The sequence below is a fragment of the Cyprinus carpio genome, unplaced genomic scaffold (genome assembly GCF_018340385.1).
Source record: "Cyprinus carpio isolate SPL01 unplaced genomic scaffold, ASM1834038v1 S000006603, whole genome shotgun sequence".
NCBI lineage: Eukaryota > Metazoa > Chordata > Actinopteri > Cypriniformes > Cyprinidae > Cyprinus > Cyprinus carpio.
In genome coordinates, this window is record NW_024879248.1 from 180,542 (window position 1) to 200,685 (window position 20,144).

The 20,144-nt window shown below is 38.6% G+C and overlaps 3 protein-coding genes across 6 annotated transcripts; 2 read left to right on the forward strand and 1 right to left on the reverse strand.

The window, feature by feature from the left end:
• Positions 1–13: 13 nt before the first annotated feature.
• LOC109062245 (CD2 antigen cytoplasmic tail-binding protein 2-like) lies at positions 14–4,172 on the reverse strand. Of its 4 annotated transcripts, none has more exons than XM_019079342.2 (7): positions 4,030–4,172; positions 3,162–3,234; positions 2,881–3,013; positions 2,497–2,654; positions 1,430–2,006; positions 1,155–1,240; positions 14–780 (listed from the first exon to the last, which is right to left on the reverse strand). In XM_019079342.2, the coding sequence occupies exons 2-7, from the start codon at positions 3,231–3,233 to the stop codon at positions 670–672; spliced, it is 1,137 nt and encodes a 378-aa protein (XP_018934887.1). In that variant the 5' UTR covers position 3,234; positions 4,030–4,172; the 3' UTR covers positions 14–669. The 4 variants fall into 4 exon arrangements, with proteins under 4 accessions (XP_018934887.1, XP_042610776.1, XP_018934880.1 ...); XM_042754842.1 differs by having other exon boundaries at positions 1,155–1,236; positions 3,963–4,146; XM_019079335.2 differs by having other exon boundaries at positions 3,963–4,146.
• A 3,196-nt stretch (positions 4,173–7,368) lies between these two features.
• On the forward strand, positions 7,369–10,692 carry LOC109062441 (sesquipedalian-1-like). The gene is given in 3 exon segments (XM_042754854.1): positions 7,369–7,483; positions 8,458–8,761; positions 8,858–10,692. Coding segments are annotated over 3 exon segments (846 nt in total). The 5' UTR covers positions 7,369–7,402; the 3' UTR covers positions 9,319–10,692.
• A 2,022-nt stretch (positions 10,693–12,714) lies between these two features.
• On the forward strand, positions 12,715–16,171 carry mylpfa (myosin light chain, phosphorylatable, fast skeletal muscle a). The gene is given in 9 exon segments (XM_042754843.1): positions 12,715–12,870; positions 13,565–13,660; positions 14,817–14,892; positions 14,965–15,038; positions 15,040–15,070; positions 15,166–15,244; positions 15,340–15,355; positions 15,357–15,389; positions 15,800–16,171. Coding segments are annotated over 9 exon segments (510 nt in total). The 5' UTR covers positions 12,715–12,867; the 3' UTR covers positions 15,902–16,171.
• Positions 16,172–20,144: the final 3,973 nt, after the last annotated feature.

Below are 20,144 nucleotides of genomic sequence, written 5' to 3' on the forward strand. Positions count from 1 at the left end.
AATACACACTGACCTAAAACCGTCTGAGGGGAAACGTGCGGTGAGGCTGTGAAAGCATCTTCTTTAGGCGTTGTTTGTGTGACATTTCCACGCCGGACTGCGCCCGAGCTTCACCATTGCACCGACTCTTCAGACCTATGATCTCATTCGGTGCGAGCGTGTTCCCGGTCTGACGAAGAGCCAATCAGAAGCCCGCAGAGTATGAGAATGTCCCGCCCCTCGGGTAAAGGCTAAGATTTCAGCCAATTAGAACTGTTCAACGCCAGCGTACTGACCAATTGTGCTTCGGGAGGGAGAAATGCAACCAATAGCGAGGCCGCGAACAGCCGTCTTTCTACCCGTGTGAACTTTTAAAGCTTTCATTGGTTTATGTACAGCCCCGCGGTTTGAATATTGAATCTTGCGTGTAGCAAAATAGCAGCACTCTTTAAAACTGTGTATCCAGTAAACGTGCATGAGTCAGAATAGTTGTAACATTAGCCAGCACACCAGGTTGGATCCAGCCATAAAGTCTTTATTTTAAAACACATCATGTATCAAACACAGGTGCACATCCTAGTGCATGTGCATATATAAGACAAAAGACAATTATTGAAAAGTAAACAATTATTCAGAGAAGCCATTTCAGATGGACGGAAGAAATCAAATAAAATCAGTAAAATCAACAGATCATGTATAAAGTTCAAAGTCTATTCTCTTTGAGTTGTAGAAGGGGGCTCCTTCCTGGTCAATCCTCCTACAATATACTCCATCCTTGAAGTAGCCTTCATCCACCCACTCCTGGAATAAGAGATACAGCCACATTTACTTAAACTTATTTACTTACATACTTAAACCTTCACCAAAATAAATAAATAAATAAAAAACTTTATCCTTAATCAAAAATACTTAAACGTCAAATAAAGGGCAAACATTTACTCAGTGGTGATGCATGTAATTATTTGCTACTATAAGCACCAAACATAAATGCAAAAATGTTTTAAACTGGTTCCCAAACTCGACCACTAGAAACTAGACCACTCCAAAAAAAAATAAATAAATAAAACAAAACAGCAATAATGAATCTATCATTGTTTACATTTTAATTTAAGAAATAATGTGTCAATTACTTCTGCAGATAAGAGTTTGATATTAAAGCACCGATAGTGTCTTACCTGCATCTGTTTGCTGCTGAAGGGCCCATAGAGCTCAGAGTTTTCCTCGTTTTCCCATTTGTACTCCCACATGACCTCATCACTGACTAGAGAGAAACACAAAACTGCTATTACTAAGGGGTCAGCCAGGAATCAAATAATCCTAAAAGACAACCAGCAATAACATTATCAGAACTCGTTCCAAAAAGCTGCTACACTACTACTAATAAAAGTTGATATTTAAACTGTATCTGATCATGCCACCTTTAAAAACACATCCCTGTCCAATCACGCACCTCTGCTGTTGTCTTTATCCTCATCCTTTTCTGCAACTTGCTTCTCATCAAACTCCTCACCGAACATGTCTAGCTCATCTTTTTCCTCTTCATCATCCGCTAGTATTTTGGCTGCCTTTCCTCGAGTCATCCCCTTCAACTTGTAGGCCAGTTTTTCGTAAGTCTGCTGATAAATTTCAAATTCTCCAATCCCCACCAGTCTATCTGCCAGTGCTGTCAGTTTGTCCAGTTTATCAGCGTCTTTGTTCGAAGTCTCTTTTTTCTCCTCCTCTCCTTCTCTCAGTCTGCCTTTCTTCTTGTGTCCTCCGAGACCGCCAAGTCTTCTCAGAGCGGCAGCCACTGTCTCTCCAGGCAGCATCAGCTCAATGACGGCTTCTGCGAGCTGATGATGGCTGTATGTAGCCAGAGGGTCTTCTGCAGGTCCTTTCTCCTCTTCTTCCTCCTCATCTTCCTCACTGTCTTTCTGCTGCTCCTCACGTTTTATTTCCTCTTCTGCCTCGTCTTCATCACCAATTCTTCTCTTCCGCTTAGCTGCAAGGCCTTTCTTCTTTTTCACGGGCTGCTCTTTTATCTTCACCTGTGTGAAGAGATACAGTGTGATCAATGATTTGTGACCCTGGACAGAAATAGCAGTCACAGGGAGCACAGATATATTTGTAGCAATAGCCAACAATACATATGCCAAAAATCATTAGGATGTTAAGTAAAGATATTATGTGAATTTCCTACCGTAAATATATCAAAACTTAATATGTGATTAGTAATATGCATTGCTTAGAACTTCATTTGGACAACTTTAAAGGCATTTTTTTTTTTTTTTTTTGGACCCTCAGATTCCAGATTTTCAAATAGTTGTATCTATTAGTAAAAATATTGTCCTATCCTAACAAACTGTAAATCAATGGAAAACTTATTTATTCAGCTTTCAGATGACGTATACATCTCAATTAAAAAAAAATGACTCTTATGAGTGGTTTTGGGGTCCAGGGTCTCTTAAAATCTCTTAAAACTTCACGCTTAAACTTAGATTATCAAACACTTCTCAAAATCCATGCAATAAAATGTACCCAGTCGATATTGTCCAGCCAGTTGTCTCTGATATCTTCCTCTTTGTTGACAAAATAGTTTCCCTCTGAATCAAAGTGTCCCTCCTGCATTTCCTCGGTGAGATTAAAAGGGGTGATGCGTATACCCTCGTCATAGTCAATGGTTGCCATTTCCTGACCTGTAAGCACAAAGAAAGTCTAAGATAAGTAATATTTAAAATAACGTAAATCATAAATAAAACACAAGCAATCTAGTGTTTCAAATGACTTTGTCACTTCTCAGCCTTTTAAATAGCAGGCACTACAAAGGTCTAGAGGAAGAGCCAAAAAAAAAAAAAAAACATTCAGCAATGTGCAGAACATTTATTTCATTATCTGCATGAGGCCAAATTATTATTCACAGACCTTCCACATCGTCACTGGCAAGGATGTTATATTTGTTGCCATTTTCTCTATCCTCTCCTTCATCTTCCTCATCACTGTCCAAAGTGTGTTTCTCCTTAAATCTGGATCCTGGGCCACTCACACCATCAACAATCTGTAAAAAAAAAAAAAAAAAAAAAAAACCGTTGGATAGAGCAGAACAGAGCTTGAGATTTCACAGAGCAGCACAATCTATTACAACAGAATAATAATATGATGCAACAGAACACTTTGACAGCATAAAGAGTTAATATGGAACCGACCTTCTTCTTCGGAACATCATCCAAAGTAATCTCCCCATCTCCATCCTCAAATGTCACTTTCCTTTTCGACATGCTAAAAGAGGCATAAGACAGTTGACTACAGTTTTGTTGTGCGTGTCTAGTGCACTCATCTAGTATACACTGTGAAAGTTGGTTACACTTTATTCTGATAGTCCACTTTAAACATTCTACTAACTGTAAGTAACTTTGCAACTTTGAGTAGACTGTTAGGTTAGGTTTAGGGTTAGTAGAATAAGTTAACATACTTGCAAAGTTTCTTATAGTCGCTATGTTGTATGTTGTGGACCCATCAAAACAAGGTGCTAGAAGATATTAAGCAGACAGTCTACTAATACTCTAATGACTGCTAGTTGACATGTAGATGAAAAGTTGCTTGCTGTTAGAAGAATGTCTAAAGTGCACTATCAAAATAAAGTGTTACCTGAAAGTTTTATACTCTTAACATAACTACATAACAGATCGAATTCATGAAATCTGTGCATATGGAGTGGTTTAAGGTTAAAGCTAATTAGCGAGACTAAGTATAAAACCAAACTAATAGCAGTGGACTAGAGGGCACATGACTGCATGCCTACACAGCATAAACTACACCTAAAATTAGATTTTAAAGAATTGGGCCCATACTTAATGCACATCTACAAAATTGTGATAATATATAATAACCTAATACAAACGAAATTTGATCAAGTATCACATTTAATCGTTCAGTATTTACACCACTGCTGTGCAATGCGCGAGCTAACGCTGCGAGCGTGCGTGCGTACGGAGCGCGTAACTTACGTCAAAGTGTGCCAGCTAGCTAACGTATACAAAAACCGTATATAAAACAAACTTTAGCTCGACCTACACAGACGCTTAACAGACTGGTCAGATGTAAAATAATCAAAATAAAAAAAATACAGATATGGAATTAGCCCATGGTAAAATCTTCTTCTTCTTCTTCTTCTTCCTGGTGTTTAATGCGGATGGCATACAACTTTTAGGTGCATTACCGCCACCCCCTGATTAGGAGTGTGGATCATGAGGACCATAACCTTCACTAAATTCTTTATATTTTATAATCCTGTGTCCTTTAAATAACGCATTAAACATTGAAAGTTTTTATCCCCTGATTTATTCCCCAAAATGTTCATCAAATTAAGTTTTTCTTTATTTTCCATGAGGCCATCAATCAGTATCTTTCTTTCCTTTCCGTATCTTGAACACTTCATTATAACATGCTCTACATTTTCCTCCATATTACAATATTCACATTTTCCAGTTTCATGTCTCCCCATTTTCTTCAAACTGCTATTAAGAGCAGTGTGACCAAATCTAAGCCTTGAGATGATATTTTGTCTATTTCTTCCTGTCACTCTGTACTTACCAACAGTTCTTTGAACGCTATAAACCATCTCCCTGCTCTTTCTTCTTCCTTATATCTATTCTTCACATGTTGCCTGATTAAACACTTCATTTCACTTTTACCATACTTTATCTGCATATCTATGTCTACTTTCTTTGTTTCTTCCTTTGCATATTGGTCTGCTAACTCATTTCCTTTCACTCCCACATGCGCTGGTACCCAACAGAGAGCTACATACAATCTCATCATCTGGATCCTAGATATTGTTTGAAGAATCTCAATCATTATATCTGCTCTGCTCTGTGAATGACATGTTTTAATTGTAATGAAGGATGAACTTGAATCAGAACATATGAGTCTCCACATTGGCCTGTTTTCCTCCACCCATTGCAATGCCAGTAAAATTGCAATCATTTTACCAGTGTACACTGACACATTATCTGTGATTCTTTTACTGACTTTGACATTCAGTTCTGGGACACTGAATGCCACACCTATACTTGTCTGCCATATTTTTCGATGCATGGGCAGATGAAGCCTTGTGAAGCTTTTGAGGCTTTTTCCTGATTGTACCAAAAAAGGTTCAAAGCCTCAAAGACAGAGTCTACCAGTGACATCTAGTGGTCAGCTGCAATTGTATCAGCCGCTTTCAAATTATTCACACATCTTGTTGATTCCAGTTTCAACGCATTACTCAGCAGTACTCTTCATTCTAAAAATCATTGTCCCCACATGAACGTGTTACTGTGAAGCAGGGAGGAAACCAAGCATTTCGCTTCTCCTCATAATGAATGAAGCTGCGCCAAAGATTCAAATCAGTCACCTCGCGTCAGGTGTTTCATTGTGACGTATGAAGCCTCAAACGTCATTAGTCAGGTGATCACAGGGATTTGATACAAGCCTGGACACAAGGGTGTCTCTTTGTGTATTCTTTCAAACAAGTCCGCTTCAATAGAGTAAAACAGGCTTCGGAGCCTCAATGTCACACGTCCCAATCTCTAGGAGATATAATGCGTCTTTTTGATACAGTCTGAGAATTACATTTGAGAAGCAGAACAACTGTTCAAAAGCCACCATTTGCAAACGCACTGTTTTGATATAATGCATCTAGTAAATATTTAATGACAGACAGAATTAGAAAGATGAATCGAAGCACTTCCAGTCATTGTGTTCTTGTTAGCAATGGTTACCTCCAAAGAAACACGTGCAACATTGTGGTGCATCAAAATGGCCTCACATGCAAGGTAATTGCTACAAAGCATCTTGCACCTGAAAGAACCATTTCCAGGATCATCAAGAAGTTCAAGGAGAGCAGTTCAGCTGCAGTGAAGAAGTCTTCAGGACGTCCCAGAGTGTCCAGCAAGTGCCAGGACGGTCTCCTCCTGAGGAGTCAACTACAGAATCGTGTCTCCAGCAGTGCAGAGCTTGCTCAGGAATGGCAGCAGGTTGGTGTGAGGGAATCTTGATAGTCAGTGAGGGCATGTGTTTTGGAAGTTGGGATGGTGTTTTTGGGGGATGGTAAGGTGCCACTTCTCTCTCCAAGAAAAACGTCAAGGAGAGACTGAAATTCTGCAGGAAGTACAAATTGGACAGCAGAAGACTGGGGCAAAGTTATTTTTTCCTCTGATGAAGCTCCCTTCAGACTGATTGGGACATCTGGAAAATCGATTGTTTGGAGAAGAAAAGGTTAACGCTACCATGAGTTCTGTGACGTGCCAACAGTGAAGCATCCTGAGACCATCCATGTGTGGGGTTGCTTTTCAACCAAGAGAGTGTGCTCTCTCATAATTCTGCCCAAAAACACTGCCAGGAATAAAGAATGGTATCAAAAGCAGAAGCCCACAAACTGTGATCAACTCTGAGAACTAACAAGGCAAGAATGTATCTCCATCAGTCAGGATTTGGCCCAGAAGCTAATATCCAGTATGCCAGAGCGAATTGCAGAGGTTATGAAGAACAAGGGTCAACACTGTAAATAGCCTAATGAGTCATTATATATATTTTGCCAATAAAAGCCTTTAAAATTTATGATATGCTTATCATTGTTTTTCAGTATACCATAGAAACATGTGGAAAAATAATCTACAAAAACTGAAGCAGCAAACTTTGCAAAACACAAAATTTATGTCACTGCCAAAATTTTTGGCCATGACTGTGGCATCTATTTTTATTTATTCATAAGCGTTTTACGTTCCTCATTTTCGTCTATAGATAAATTCATTAATAGCCTGTTTGTTGGGGCTGTGAAAGCGCACATGTCGCTGCTGTTTCATCTTGAAGTCTAAAGAGAATAGGACATCGGCTTTTGTTACCAGGAAGTGGGTCGCGTTATTTATATTTCAACACTTGCGAGACCGGCGTGAGGGCGCGCGCTGGTAATACGAAACTTATAATATCATTCTGCTCTTAATACGACTCCCCAGGATTGAGGAGCTTGGCCTGAAGTGATGTTTTGTCACTGAGGTTCTACGGATATCCACGATAGATCAACGGAAAGACACGGACAAAAGTAAGTTGCTGCACCTGACAAACACGGAGTCGGTCTGTCAATGATGCGGTGACGCGATCACAATTCCACCGTTTCCTTGTTTATCCTTTTAAAAAAGCGCATAAAGCTGCTTCAAGGACACATACTATTTACGTGGCAACATATACTGTCTAGCACACTGACAGACACCGCGTAAACCGGATAGGCAAGTTATTCACGTATGATTTCATACCTGCTTAGATTTATATGCAGGCGGTTTTTTTTTTTTTTTTTTTCTTAAAAAAACAAAACAAAACAAAACAAAAAACAATGCCGATGGTAAATTAGATGTATTTTCTGTTCATGTGAAGCTCGCCAGGACACGGCTGCACGCCAGGTGGCGTTGTGATGAAGATCCATGAGAAGATTCTAACCCACTACCTGTCCTGCACTTCACCTGTCGATAAAGAGTGATATCTTTACAAAAAGGTAAGGACCGGAATGTGCCAATTGACCAAAATATTGTCAAAGTAATCTAGAATGCTAATTTGAAAAGGCTGAATCTAAGTCTCCTTTATTAGTATACACTTTATACAGTGATTGTGTCAAAGCAGCTTTACAGTGTTAAACAGGAAGACACTGTGTCGACAACGCGGGAAGACAATAGCTATAGTAAACAGTGCAGTTTTCAATTAAAGTCAGTTCATCATTAATTCAGTGATGTCATCGTTCAGGTCAAATCAAATAGTATCTGTGCAATCAAGCCGACAATATTGGCAGAAATGAAGTGTCCCCAACAAATTAAGCTAAAGGCGACATTGGCAAGGAACCAAAACTCTATCGATGACAAAAATGGGAAAAGGCCAGGCTCAGTCGGGGGGCCAGTTCTCCTCTGACAGGTTTGCGAATGAAAGTGCCTCGGCTGTCAGATTTGTTTACCATGTAAGCCGGGTTTAGGAAAGTGAGGTAGGCCACATTATATCTGAGACATCTTATCTGATCTTCTTCATGCCGCATTGCAGACTTTACCTTCAGGATCATTGTATAGCAAAAAACCAAATAGATTTAATTTCAGATAAATGGTAAAAGTAATAATAAAAGTGGCAAGCAGGACTATATGATTTGGTAATTAAATAGTTATTTTAAACGCTCAACCTAAAAATAAACCACCCTCTCTATTCGTAATTGTACCAGGGGAGAAACAGGACTGTTACACTTATTCCAGACACATACTTAAACTTATTAAAAGCATGCCATTGGCCTATTTCCTAATTAGTGATACTAATTCAGGTTCAGATACTAATAGTCAGGTTCAAAAATCAGTCCTTTTACATTACAAAAAAAAAAAACATGTATCTCCAGCTCCAGCTGGAATAATTTTCTCTCTCTGTAAATTAATCATATTTGCGATGACTTCCTCGCCCTACCTGTGCTCGATCTATTACCATGTTTCTTTTCCACAGAGAGAGAGGAACACCACTTACCTGCGCCGCTGGTTTGTGCTGAAGGGGAATCTGCTGTTTTACCAGGAGCGTCCAGGCGATCGTAACCTGTTGGGTGTGATTGTTCTGGAGGGCTGCTTGGTGCAGGCGTGTGAGACAGATGGTCAGTTCTGTTTCTCTCTGGTGTTCACTGGACCAGGCCTCCGCACGTATAGACTAGCCGCTGATGATCATCTCAGCCAGGAGAGCTGGATCGGTTCGCTGTTCTGCGCTAGTCACATCTACCTTTCCATGATTGTCAGAGACCTGGAGAGACGCTACGAAGGTGCGTTTATCTGTATGTGTTTTTTTCTGTGTCTACTGGCTTGAAGACAATTAACATGTCTGATTGGATTTTTTTTTCATGCCCTCAACAAAACAGAAGCTAAAAAAGACAAAGGCCTTTGTGATTCCATCCAGACCTCAGCAGTAACTTCTTCATCCAATAACATAATGGCTTCCTGGAACTCAGGACAACCCTATTTCGTACATGGCACTTCAATAGTGCCCAGAGATGGGCGAAGCTACAGCACCAGTTCTGTACCCCCTCCATCTACGCAGAACAGACCCATCAGCTATAGTCTTCATGCCCCTCCTATTCAATTCAAGACTACCAATAAGCGATCTCCAAAGCTCTGGCCCAAGAGAAATGCGCATGTCATACCTAATGGTCCGGCACCATCTTACGGGGAGTGGCCCGTTGTGAACTTTGATCCTTTGGAAGAGTTTAGTAAACTGCATGAGTACTATGGAAATGAGATTAAGCAACTAAGAGCTGAATGGCTGAAGAAGAAGCGCGAGGAAGTGGGACATGTCGAGGAGGACCTCATTGATCTCGGCTAGAGCAGCATCTGATATGTATATGAATGCTTATATCACATCTATGAATTTGTTCATGTTGTCTTCTAAATAGTAAATCTTGTTCAAAAAACAATAGACTGATGAATGCATTAAGATGCAGTACTAGTAGAATCCTGCAGTCTTTTTTTTTTAATTTTATGAAGGCATGCAGATTAGCGCTGACTGACTCTGATCTTGAAGTGTTTTCTTGATAAAACATTTCTCATTTCCTCTCTGTGGTCTCTCAGCCTAGTTCCTTCTCACTTGAACTGTCATAAAACAGATCCAAACCGCGAGTAGCTTTACCCCCACTGTTAAACTAACTATGTGCAGACATTTACAATGGCAAAAGCTCATACTGGATCCAAAGTACATCAGATACTGTCAAATGAGGTTTAATTAGAGACTACACGTTAGTTGTAGAGCTATAAATGCATGTTAATAATATGTAATTTATTGTTACATCTTTTAAAATATGTAATGAGAGAGCCTTATCACTAATGTGATCTTGTGAAGAGGACTGTTTAGTTCTGCCTTATAGAACTTGTTTTGCACAGTTCAGGAGGTTTCGCAGACAAACTGAAATACACGCCCTTTATATTCTTCCTCTTTCACAACATCTCAATTCTTTGGGGATGTAGATGTGTCTTTTTTCTTTTAGTTTCTAGTGTACTCAACACATTTGGAACGGTAAAGACATTAGAAGCAGCAGGTCTTTATATTACAGTCATGTCAGTAAGCATCAAAATAAACTCAAGTTTGTATGCATCAGGCATTTCAGAGGTGCAGCTCTTTATACTGTAGGTCACCAGAGGGCACTGCACCTCACCAACAGTACTACAGTACCTTTATTCAGCCCTACTTCAGGCACAGGGGTCACTAGTTGCTTCACAACTGATATTTTATTATTTAATGTTCCATATATATATTTGGATGATATCAGTAATGTTGGACATGTTTTTATTGTATAAATATTTTATGTATTTGCAGTTTCTATGACCACCATGCTCAATGCATTGTCTTAATTTAATATAGATCAATTTTGTTATAATACATTTGATTTGATTCATTTTGAAGATAATTTGTTTAGAGATACATTTGATTGTTTTATCTAGTATTTGTCCTCTAATGTAAATTATAATCAATTTTGTAAAAATAAGTTTAATTTAATGCTAAGTTAATTTGGTAAGTTACATTTTGAGTCTGTATTTCAGCCCTGCATATTAGACAGCATCAATAAGAATATATTTTTTTTTAATCAGTAGGGCTGATTGGTTTATTCAGTGTTAGTATATATTTTATTGTACTTAATTCAACTTTTATTTTGAACTATTATATTATTGTATCAATCAAATAAGAATAAAAGTCCTAATAATTTTTCTGTTAAGATCCTGATGTTATTTATTTTAATGTTGACACATTCATCTTTAAATGTTGTGAGATGTAACACAAAAATTCAGTAAAGGTAGATATTGTGGTTAGTAAAATGATTCATGAAATCACGTTATGAAATGTTATAGGGATTTTTAGACATACATCAGTGCTCTGGCAACAAAAACTTAAAAATGTCTTATGTGTTGGATGCAACATGAAGCTCCTCACTTCAACCATGCAGACTTCAGGTATGTCAATCCCCTACAACCTTTTTCACCTCATCCGGATTCCAGACGTCTCTGCTGTGATAAACAGCTTTCATGATACATGTCAGAAGATCACGTTACACGTAACATGTACTGTACGTATAGACATGTACACTTTGACAGTCCATAAACAAAACAAAGATGACTGACACAGTAGCCTACAGGCCACCCTGTGAAGATACTAAATCAGGTGTATACACAACCTGATCAGTCATCAGTCAGACTTACTTGAAAAGGGCCTACAATGAACTTGTATTTATTCTATGATGACATGAAATATCTCATATCAAGGCCTACGCTTCCTCTGACCCAGACTTTCCCTCCCCTCCCTGTTAATCTCTCTCATACACATTGAATGCTGTTCCACCATATATAGTTATAGGAGGGGTGTATTAATATAGCATACTATATATAATTTGAGAACCCGCCTAATCATTCAGCTGCTTTTTCAAAGACTGCAAGAGTTACCAATGTAACCTTAACATTAAATCATTACTAATGGATACATTAGTACGCATACATATATTAGTTATTTACAGGAAATGCAAAGAAAATACAATGTACTGTATTCTGTATAAGCATTTTCTTTTACAGCTTATTATTACCTTTTTAAGCTTATCCATTACAACTTACTTGACTTTCTGACTTTAACAGTCTCTCCATAAAAATGCCACTCTATAAATAATTGCGGTTAAGCTATTCTAGAGGAAAAGATTGCTGAAATGAACAATGAAAGATTTGGGAAAGATCTAGAAAGGGGAACAAAACATGTAAAGGACAGACTCACAAGGTATCAAATGAGCCTAAAGGAGGAAAGGAATGCAAAACAAACTGTGGTGTTGCTAGAAGTGGACGAGAAAGAGAATGATCGATTAAACAGAAGAAAAGGAGAGCTCAAGGAGCAGACAGCTTTGTTTTGCTATTTTGGTCACTCTCAGCTGTCCATTATCCCCGCCTTTCCAAAAGAACCTGTATTAAGCTTCAGATTTCCCTTTATGTGTGTCCCCCTCACTGCATTGTGCTGCTGATCATCTCAAACTGAAAGAAAACACGATAATTTCGTGCCCATACACAGATCAGCTTCACAAACGGCACCTCACAGTGACTGCAGAGTGACAGAGCGAGGTCAAAGAGCTCCAGGGGGAGAGAGAGGGCTGAATTTGGGCATGGCCATGTGGTGGGGTGAGGTGGGGGGGACTTGGAGTTAAATCTTATGGCATCACTATACTAGGAAAGGCATTAAAACCTATTTTTGATTAGGGCTGATTTGGAAAGAGGTGACACGATGGCAAGGGGTTAAGATGTTACATCGGCCTCTTATATTTCAGACGGGGGCGTGTACGCATATATGAACAAGATAATCATTGGCTCAAAAAATCTCTGGATTTACATTAATCAGTATCTATTATTGCAACCTCCCCCATCCCCGACCCCAGGATTCAGAAGTAACACTGAAACCCAAATATTGATCCGTCACTAATCTAAACATAGGTGTGAGTCTGATTACAGCCCATTCATTTCAAATTGCTTGAGTTATGCGATTGTGCAGTTCTCAAACAGGCCCTTACGTCTCCATGTCCTTATTAGTCTACGTGAGACTTGCAGACTGCTGCCATCAGTATCAGATTCATCCCATTCCAAGACTCTAATAGCTATTTCTGAGCACTGTAAGATGATAGTGCATCCCACCCTGTGTTCCTTCATCGCTTTACCCCTACCTCATCTCTCTAGCCTTTCATAGTTTTCCCTGTCTCTATTCCTTCTCTCTGTCTTTTTCCCAAGCCACACTTAAGGTTGGATCTATAATTAGCAAGGGGCCTTCAGCAGTATATAAGCCCCCCAGGAACAAGTCACCACGCGGCTTCAGTCTTCACTTCTTGAGCTTCTTAGACTTCACACATACCGTCTCAGCATGGTGAGTAACATGAATCTTAGATGTTACCTGGCCACACCATCTAGGTGGACACATAGGAACCAAGGACATAATGCCTCAGTCTCAGCAGGGTTGAATGGAAGAGAACTTGCAATCTGAATCAGCGTCTGATTCTTGGATAATTGAACTGTGGACTTATAATGCCTTTAACAGGATATGATAAACTGGGCATTTTTTTTTTCTGAAGCCGTTCTTTCTGATCCTGTGTTGTTGGAACTAGGACCAGCAGTTAGAAACTGCTAAACTGAGTGGTTTTGCTTTCAGTTCCCATGAAATATGGGCTTTTTTTGTTATTTTCTTTAAAATGTTAAATTAAGAATATATAAAATATTGCATGTTTAACCAGAAAGCATAATGTATGAATGTAAAGCTAATGAATACAGTTTTATTAATCATTGAGGAGTGACCTTTGCAAAGATCATAATTTGGATGTATATCACATGTAAAAATGCATGTTTCATTAGAATGTGGCTGAACAGGGGTTTTATTAACAATAAATATGACAATAAATATGTTAAAATGTCTTATGAATCCGTCTTTTGTCTCTAGGCTCTGTGTGGCACTGCAGTGTCAGTGCATGATTTTCTGTCATTATGTATTATTGTCAACAACACAGAGGAAATATGCACTATTCAGCTGTGCTGACTGTTAAAAAAAATATATTTTTTCTTTCTAGGCACCCAAGAAGGCCAAGAGGAGGGCAGGAGGAGGAGAGGGTTCCTCCAACGTGTTCTCCATGTTTGAGCAGAGCCAGATTCAGGAGTACAAAGAGGTAAACATTTTTTTAGATCTTATAATTAATACAAGTAAACTCCATATTTTCAGGACATTATATACTGTAAATATATATATGTTACTTTCTTTCACTTTATTTTGTATTATAAGTCCAAAATGAGATTTCTGGGGGTAAATGTTCCCAGACATGGGTCTTATCATAGATGTTGCTTCCGAACTGGAATTCAAATTCTAATATGATCAAATTCTGTTATAAGGTTATAACATATTTGTATTAGGGCTGTTAGATGGTCAGTACAGCAAATGGACTGAGTCAACAGATTGACGTCATCTAGTCTTTTTGTGTTGTCTGCTAATATCCAAAAAAAAAAAAGAAAAAGAAAAGTAAAAAGCCTCAGCCTTCCTCTTCTCTGCCCTCCCATCTGTCAGACACTCCTGAACTCCTGATCCCAAAGGGACGGCAGCTGAAGATCATAGTGCATGCCAGAGGGACAGAAAGAGATCATGTGTAACATATGATGGACAAGATAAAAGAGAAGGAAAGGGGAAATAAAAACACAGTTAATGAGGATTATGTTTAAGGGCCCTTGAAGTAGTTTGCAGGAAGGGAACATTAAATGCATATAAGATTTCTGAATGGACCTTGAAATGACAATTAATGCACAAAAGAAATCCCAGAAAAAATCAGATTTACCAGTAGTTGACTACACTTATGGCTGTTAAACATTGTGATTAATTTCATTGTCTCAGACACTAAGTAAAAAAGTATGTATAAGCACATGCTAAATGGGTGACTTGACTGGAATTAGCGTCAGGCTGGTTTGCGAATGAGCTAAGTAAGGATGTGAAGTTTGAATGGTTTATTAATAAATTATACAGCCTTCTCAAGTGCCTCTCCAGGAATGTCTGACATTACAGTTGGGATTGACTTAACACGTCTCCCAGATGGAAAGAAGGATCAGCGAGGGTCTCTGTGGGGGGCAGGTGGGAGTTAGCAGCTGCTCTTAATCAAGCCCCTTCTTGAGTTTCATGTGACTGAGAAGGAAGTTTTACTACTGTCAGGGAAGAGAAAAGGCTACAAGTGGAAGATTTCTTGTTAAATCGACTCTTTAGTCATTGGTTTGCAGCTGTGAGCAGCCTCATTTTTCACCAACTCCTGTCACAATGTGCTTCTTTCTGTCCTGCACGCATAGGCTTTCACAATCATTGACCAGAACAGAGACGGTATCATCAGCAAAGACGACCCTTAGGGAGTGTTGGCCTCAATGGGTGAGTTGTGTCGCTTGTGTCCTTTGTAAATATATCCATGAATGTGTGCTGATCATCCTTGTGTCTCTGTAGGCCAGCTGAACGTGAAGAATGAGGAGCTGGAGGCCATGATCAAGGAAGCCAGCGGCCCAATCAACTTCACCGTTTTTCCTCACCATGTTCGGAGAGAAGCTGAAGGGTATGCAAAAGTCCCTTTTACTGGCTGTTTTCCCTTTGGTTTTCCAACCATTTTTGTAATCAGTCAGTGTAACTCGCTCTCCGTGTCTCTGAAAGGTGCTGACCCCGAAGACGTCATTGTGTCTGCCTTCAAGGTGCTGGACTCAGAGGGCACCGGCTTCATCAAGAAGCAATTGTAAGCCTATATTAACTCATAACTATTTCAATGTGCCAAAAAAAAAAAAATCAACCTTTCCTTGTCTGACTGATATTCGATCTGTCTCTTTCCAGCCTTGAGGAGCTTCTGGACCACTCAGTGCGACAGGTTCTCCGCAGAGGAGGTGAGATCACGTCTTACTCTTCATAGTTTTAAATCAGCATGAGATGGCAGTTTTCACTCAGTCTGCTTTCATAATACATTATTAATCTTTTTGTGAACGATTCTTTTTTTTTTTTTGGAGCTCGTAAAATATCATAACTCGACCTTACAGTGAAATTACAGACTTTTCCAATCATTTAATCCATTTAAACTCTGCCTCTTTCTTTTTTTTAAGTCCCGCCCTACTTTTTTGTTCTTCTTCAGTGTTCCATTTCATTTGGATGTAGGTCACAATGCATTAAAAAAAAGATCTGTCAAGATTTCCGTTTCATTGCAACTTTAATATATTTTTCCGGATTAGATCGAGTCTCTAAAATGTAGTTTTTTTTTTTATGTTTATTTAATCCTAATTCTTTGTTCTTCATCCATTAGATGAAGAATCTGTGGGCCGCCTTCCCCCCAGATGTTGCTGGCAATGTTGACTACAAGAACATCTGCTACGTCATCACACACGGAGAGGAGAAGGAGGAGTAAACGGTCGTGGAGACAAGACAGAAAATGAAGAGATGAACGTGCATCCCTCACTGCTTAACTCTCCCAGTCTGTTCTCTGTCCTCCTTCTCTTACTTTGTGCTTCTTCCTCCCTTTCTATCATCTTCGTTACTCTCAAGCACTTACTCTCTCCATCTCTCCAAAGACTTGTCTCGCTGAGGCTGAACTGGGAGGGTGGAGAGGCTCATGACCACGGTGTCTGTCAAGTGGGGATATGGGATTGTTTTCAATAAAATGAACATCATTACTGTATCTCTCACATACTCTCTCTCTTTCTCTCTGCTTCTCACTCACTACCCACGACCACCTCTCATGCATGAAAGTTGCTGCATCTTCTGCTGCTGTCTTGAGGGCTGAAGGCATCTATAGCTTTTGGCTGAAATCTCTCTCTAGATAAATGTGGAAGAGTGCTCATTCTGAGGGAAAAAGAGGCAAGATGGAGTGATCTCACTCTATAATAGAGGAACCAGTCATCATTCTTGTTCTTTCCCCTGAGAGTCGACTAAAAAGAAAGAGAAAATTAGGGTTTTGTACCGAGAGAGCTTGGCCTCCTAAAAGTGAGGCCAAGCTTATCATGGAGGGAGTGAGAGAGACAGACCATCCAAGGAAGAGAGGAGAGCAGGGACTGAAAGAAAACATATCCTCTTCACTCCCTCTCTCCCCTCCTCTTCACTATTTCTCTGTCCATGTTTTTTCTTTTTTAAATCTACCCTTTTGCTTTCTGCATCTGGGCCTGCTTTGCTCTGTCAGAAACTCTTCTGTAACCAATAAAAAGACAAAAACTGTGAATAAAACATCTTTTTGTAATGCTGTGTCTGCTGGCTGTGTGTGATAGGCGGGATGAAACTGTCTCTCCTGTAATTACAGAGCATAGAGATGGAAATATAAGTTAGATTACATAAGACTGCAGGTCTGTGATGCGGTAAATCACAAGGGTGACCAGCAGTATATGAGAACATACTGAGAGCATGCTCTCTGCTGGACAGTGACGGTACTACAACAGCAATAATAGCATATCTGCTCCGTCACAATAGCTTCCACATCAGTCCAGTAATTATTAATAGAGAAAAATGTTCAAATCTGACCGGCTTGTTTAAAACTGTGAGTTTCTGATTTAACATCCACTACAACTGTTTTTATGCATTTATTAACTAGGCTATTTAAATTAATAATTATTAGCCCAATCTAAAAATCAAGTTGGTGTAGATATTAAAGGTCTAAAACCAAAAATTGTTTGCTCTACTACGCTGTCTAGTGTATATTTATATATGTTTATATATGTTTATAATACTTAAAGCTTAAGTTGTCAGCCTTTTATTTTGCAGCTATGTCATTAACAAAAAAACCAAACATGTATGTCATTTAAAACCACCCCCACAAATATCACTGCATGAAATAAAACATGCACATAGCTGGACATATTTTACATAGATATCTATATTAAACTTGTAGCATTAAATTGCATGTGTTAATGTTGGTTAAATGCACTATGAACTAACATTAAAGAACAGAGGAAGGTAAATTATTGAAGGTAAAAGTACACCTTTACAAAACGTTCTGCACTTTGAGTTAGGCCTTCACAAATGTTTAACTGCTTGTTGAACATGCTGGTAAGTTCATTTACATTTTCACTAATTAAACTCTACACAGGCAATTATTCAAGTCACTAATTTACCTTCATGATAGTGTAATAATTTATTAACATTAACCAAAAGAAATAGAAGATGTGAAATATCGCTAATCACGATAGTTATTCTTGACAGCTAATGCAATAACTAGACTAATAAACATTAATGATTTAAACTTTTGTAACGTGCTACAGTACATTTTAAGTGTTTATCATCAAAATTGTATTTTAGTAATTTTTAATTAAAACTAAGGCCACCGGCTTGACAGTAAGGACTGCCCGATGCCAGCGTGACAGACGCTTGGGACAGATGACGGATTTGTCACGAAATATGAACATTCAAGTGGGGTTTAAAGCATTCAAGCAGACGGGGAGAGAGCTCCACTGTGTTCTGAGCGCGCACACAGAGCCGCGTCTCAAACAGCGCGAGAGCGCTGAACTGCATTTCTCTCCGGGAAAAAAAAACCTTCCAAAAGTACATTTACATTTGATTATTCAATTTCTTTAGGCTATCTGAATACCTACAAACTCAAAAACCTAACGCATTGTTACATTTTTTTTTAATCTTTGTTCTATTTATTCATTTATTTAGGCTATTTGTGCTGTTGTTTATAATTGGTTCATTTGTTCTTATTTAGTGACTGCTCACTTATCTGCAATTAAACATTTAACAGGTAGGCCTATCTATAAATTTGGTATTGAAAAAAAACAATGATAACTTTTTTTTGTTGTTGTTGTTGGGCAGGGAAAATAAAAATTTTAACCACAGTTGAGCCCCTTTGGCCAAATCGCAAGTGTGAATCTTCAGTTGCCTCACGATTTGATTCGATTGATTATGATGCATCCATTGCATCTTTTCCTCCAATTATTTAATTAATAATCATTACCATAGTAATAATCAAAATAAAGCTCGTTATTTTACCTTTGTTAGCCTATTAAAAAATAAAAAACAAAGAGGCAAATAAACAGTAGAAAAATACAATATAGGCTTATGATGAAAAAAAAAATGAAGTGCTTTACTTTTACATCTATTTTACAGAAGCAAGTAAGACTTTACAGAAATCGAGTAATCAAATTTAAGTATAATCATTGCAAATTCTTTAGTGTATTAATTACAAATAAAGCTATAAAACCTATTCAGTCATTAATATGTATGATGTTAGGCCTGTTTAATTACATTTATACAGCATCGTACACATCAGCATCGAGATGCATCATAAAAAATGATTATATTCCACAGCTCTAGTGTGTGGTGGCTATAAGTAACCCGCGAGCTCAACCATGTTAAGATGAAAAAGGAGTTTATTATTCTAGCTACTGCTAGCATGACCTACATTTGCCGTGATCTGCATCTTCTCTTATCTTAACTTTATTATTGGTAATTTTTCAGTTTTCTCTTTCATATTTGGGAGCGTTTTACTGACACTTCTCGTGCAGGACATGTAACGCCCATACATGCAAACCAAAAGCAATAAAGTGTCATTTTAAAGTAACAGAATAAAATGCGGTTACAATATTAAGCCCAGGTAAGCCCGTGCATTAATGCGGCCCCGGGTGCATCCATAAGGAATTTTAATTAACGTTTCATTTAAAACGCACCCCAAAACCCATAGCTATCCAAGGGAACAAAAAAGACTAAATTTGGTTATGTATCCAAGCACATGACGCATGTATCACGTAGGCCGCCGGACATAACCCAAAACATCACAGTTTTCTCGTAAGGTGACAAAGGTTAGTTCATTGTATAACTATAGTTCCAAGACACGTAAATAACTCTGTTAATCACATAAACCGAAAGAAACCCAGTCTTGAGAGAGATTTTAATATATTACGATTTATTATTCATTACAACTGTAATTATTAAATACACTGTGAACTTCCTCCTCTGCAGTTTTAGAACAACTGTCTCAATCTATGAATTTATTTCATCCTCAACTGTAAATGGTTTAATGTAAACATAAACAAGCATGAGACATACAAACGACAGGATGAGAAAACTAACCTAAACACATTAAAATGAAAATTAAAATGATTTAAGATAAATTTTACAACAATCCTACAACATACATTGGGTCATATTTAGCAATGCAGAAATCCATAAGACAAGTCAAACTACTTTACACCGAGTCCCAGCTGTCTCAAGTGTGTTAGTAAACCAACACTAGATGGCCTTGCATCCACTTGGTGAGCACAGCGTCCAAAGCATTTTAAGTCCACCTGTCATGCACTTGGTTGGCAATACAGACAAGATGGCGTTAGTGAAGGTGGCCCGACAGGAGCAAAATCCAGGTTTAGGCTAGTGCTTGGAACTTAGAGCAATTCTTCAGGATAATAAGACCCTTCCTTCAACAGTTCCAGTGCTGCTGTCAACAGTGAAGGTAGTTTGAGCCCCCGGTGGCCACACCATAAATGTCAACATCTACATTGTGCAGAGAGTTGGGAACATAAAATTTGCATAGACATAATTTGCTTGCTTTCCATTTGAACAGTAGTGCCTTTAGAGGAAGCAAGGCCCACTGAGGTCAGTATGGGCACCACTGACCGGTGAGGCGGTGGTTTTGACCCCCTGCAGTTGACACTGAACAAGTCCAGTAAACA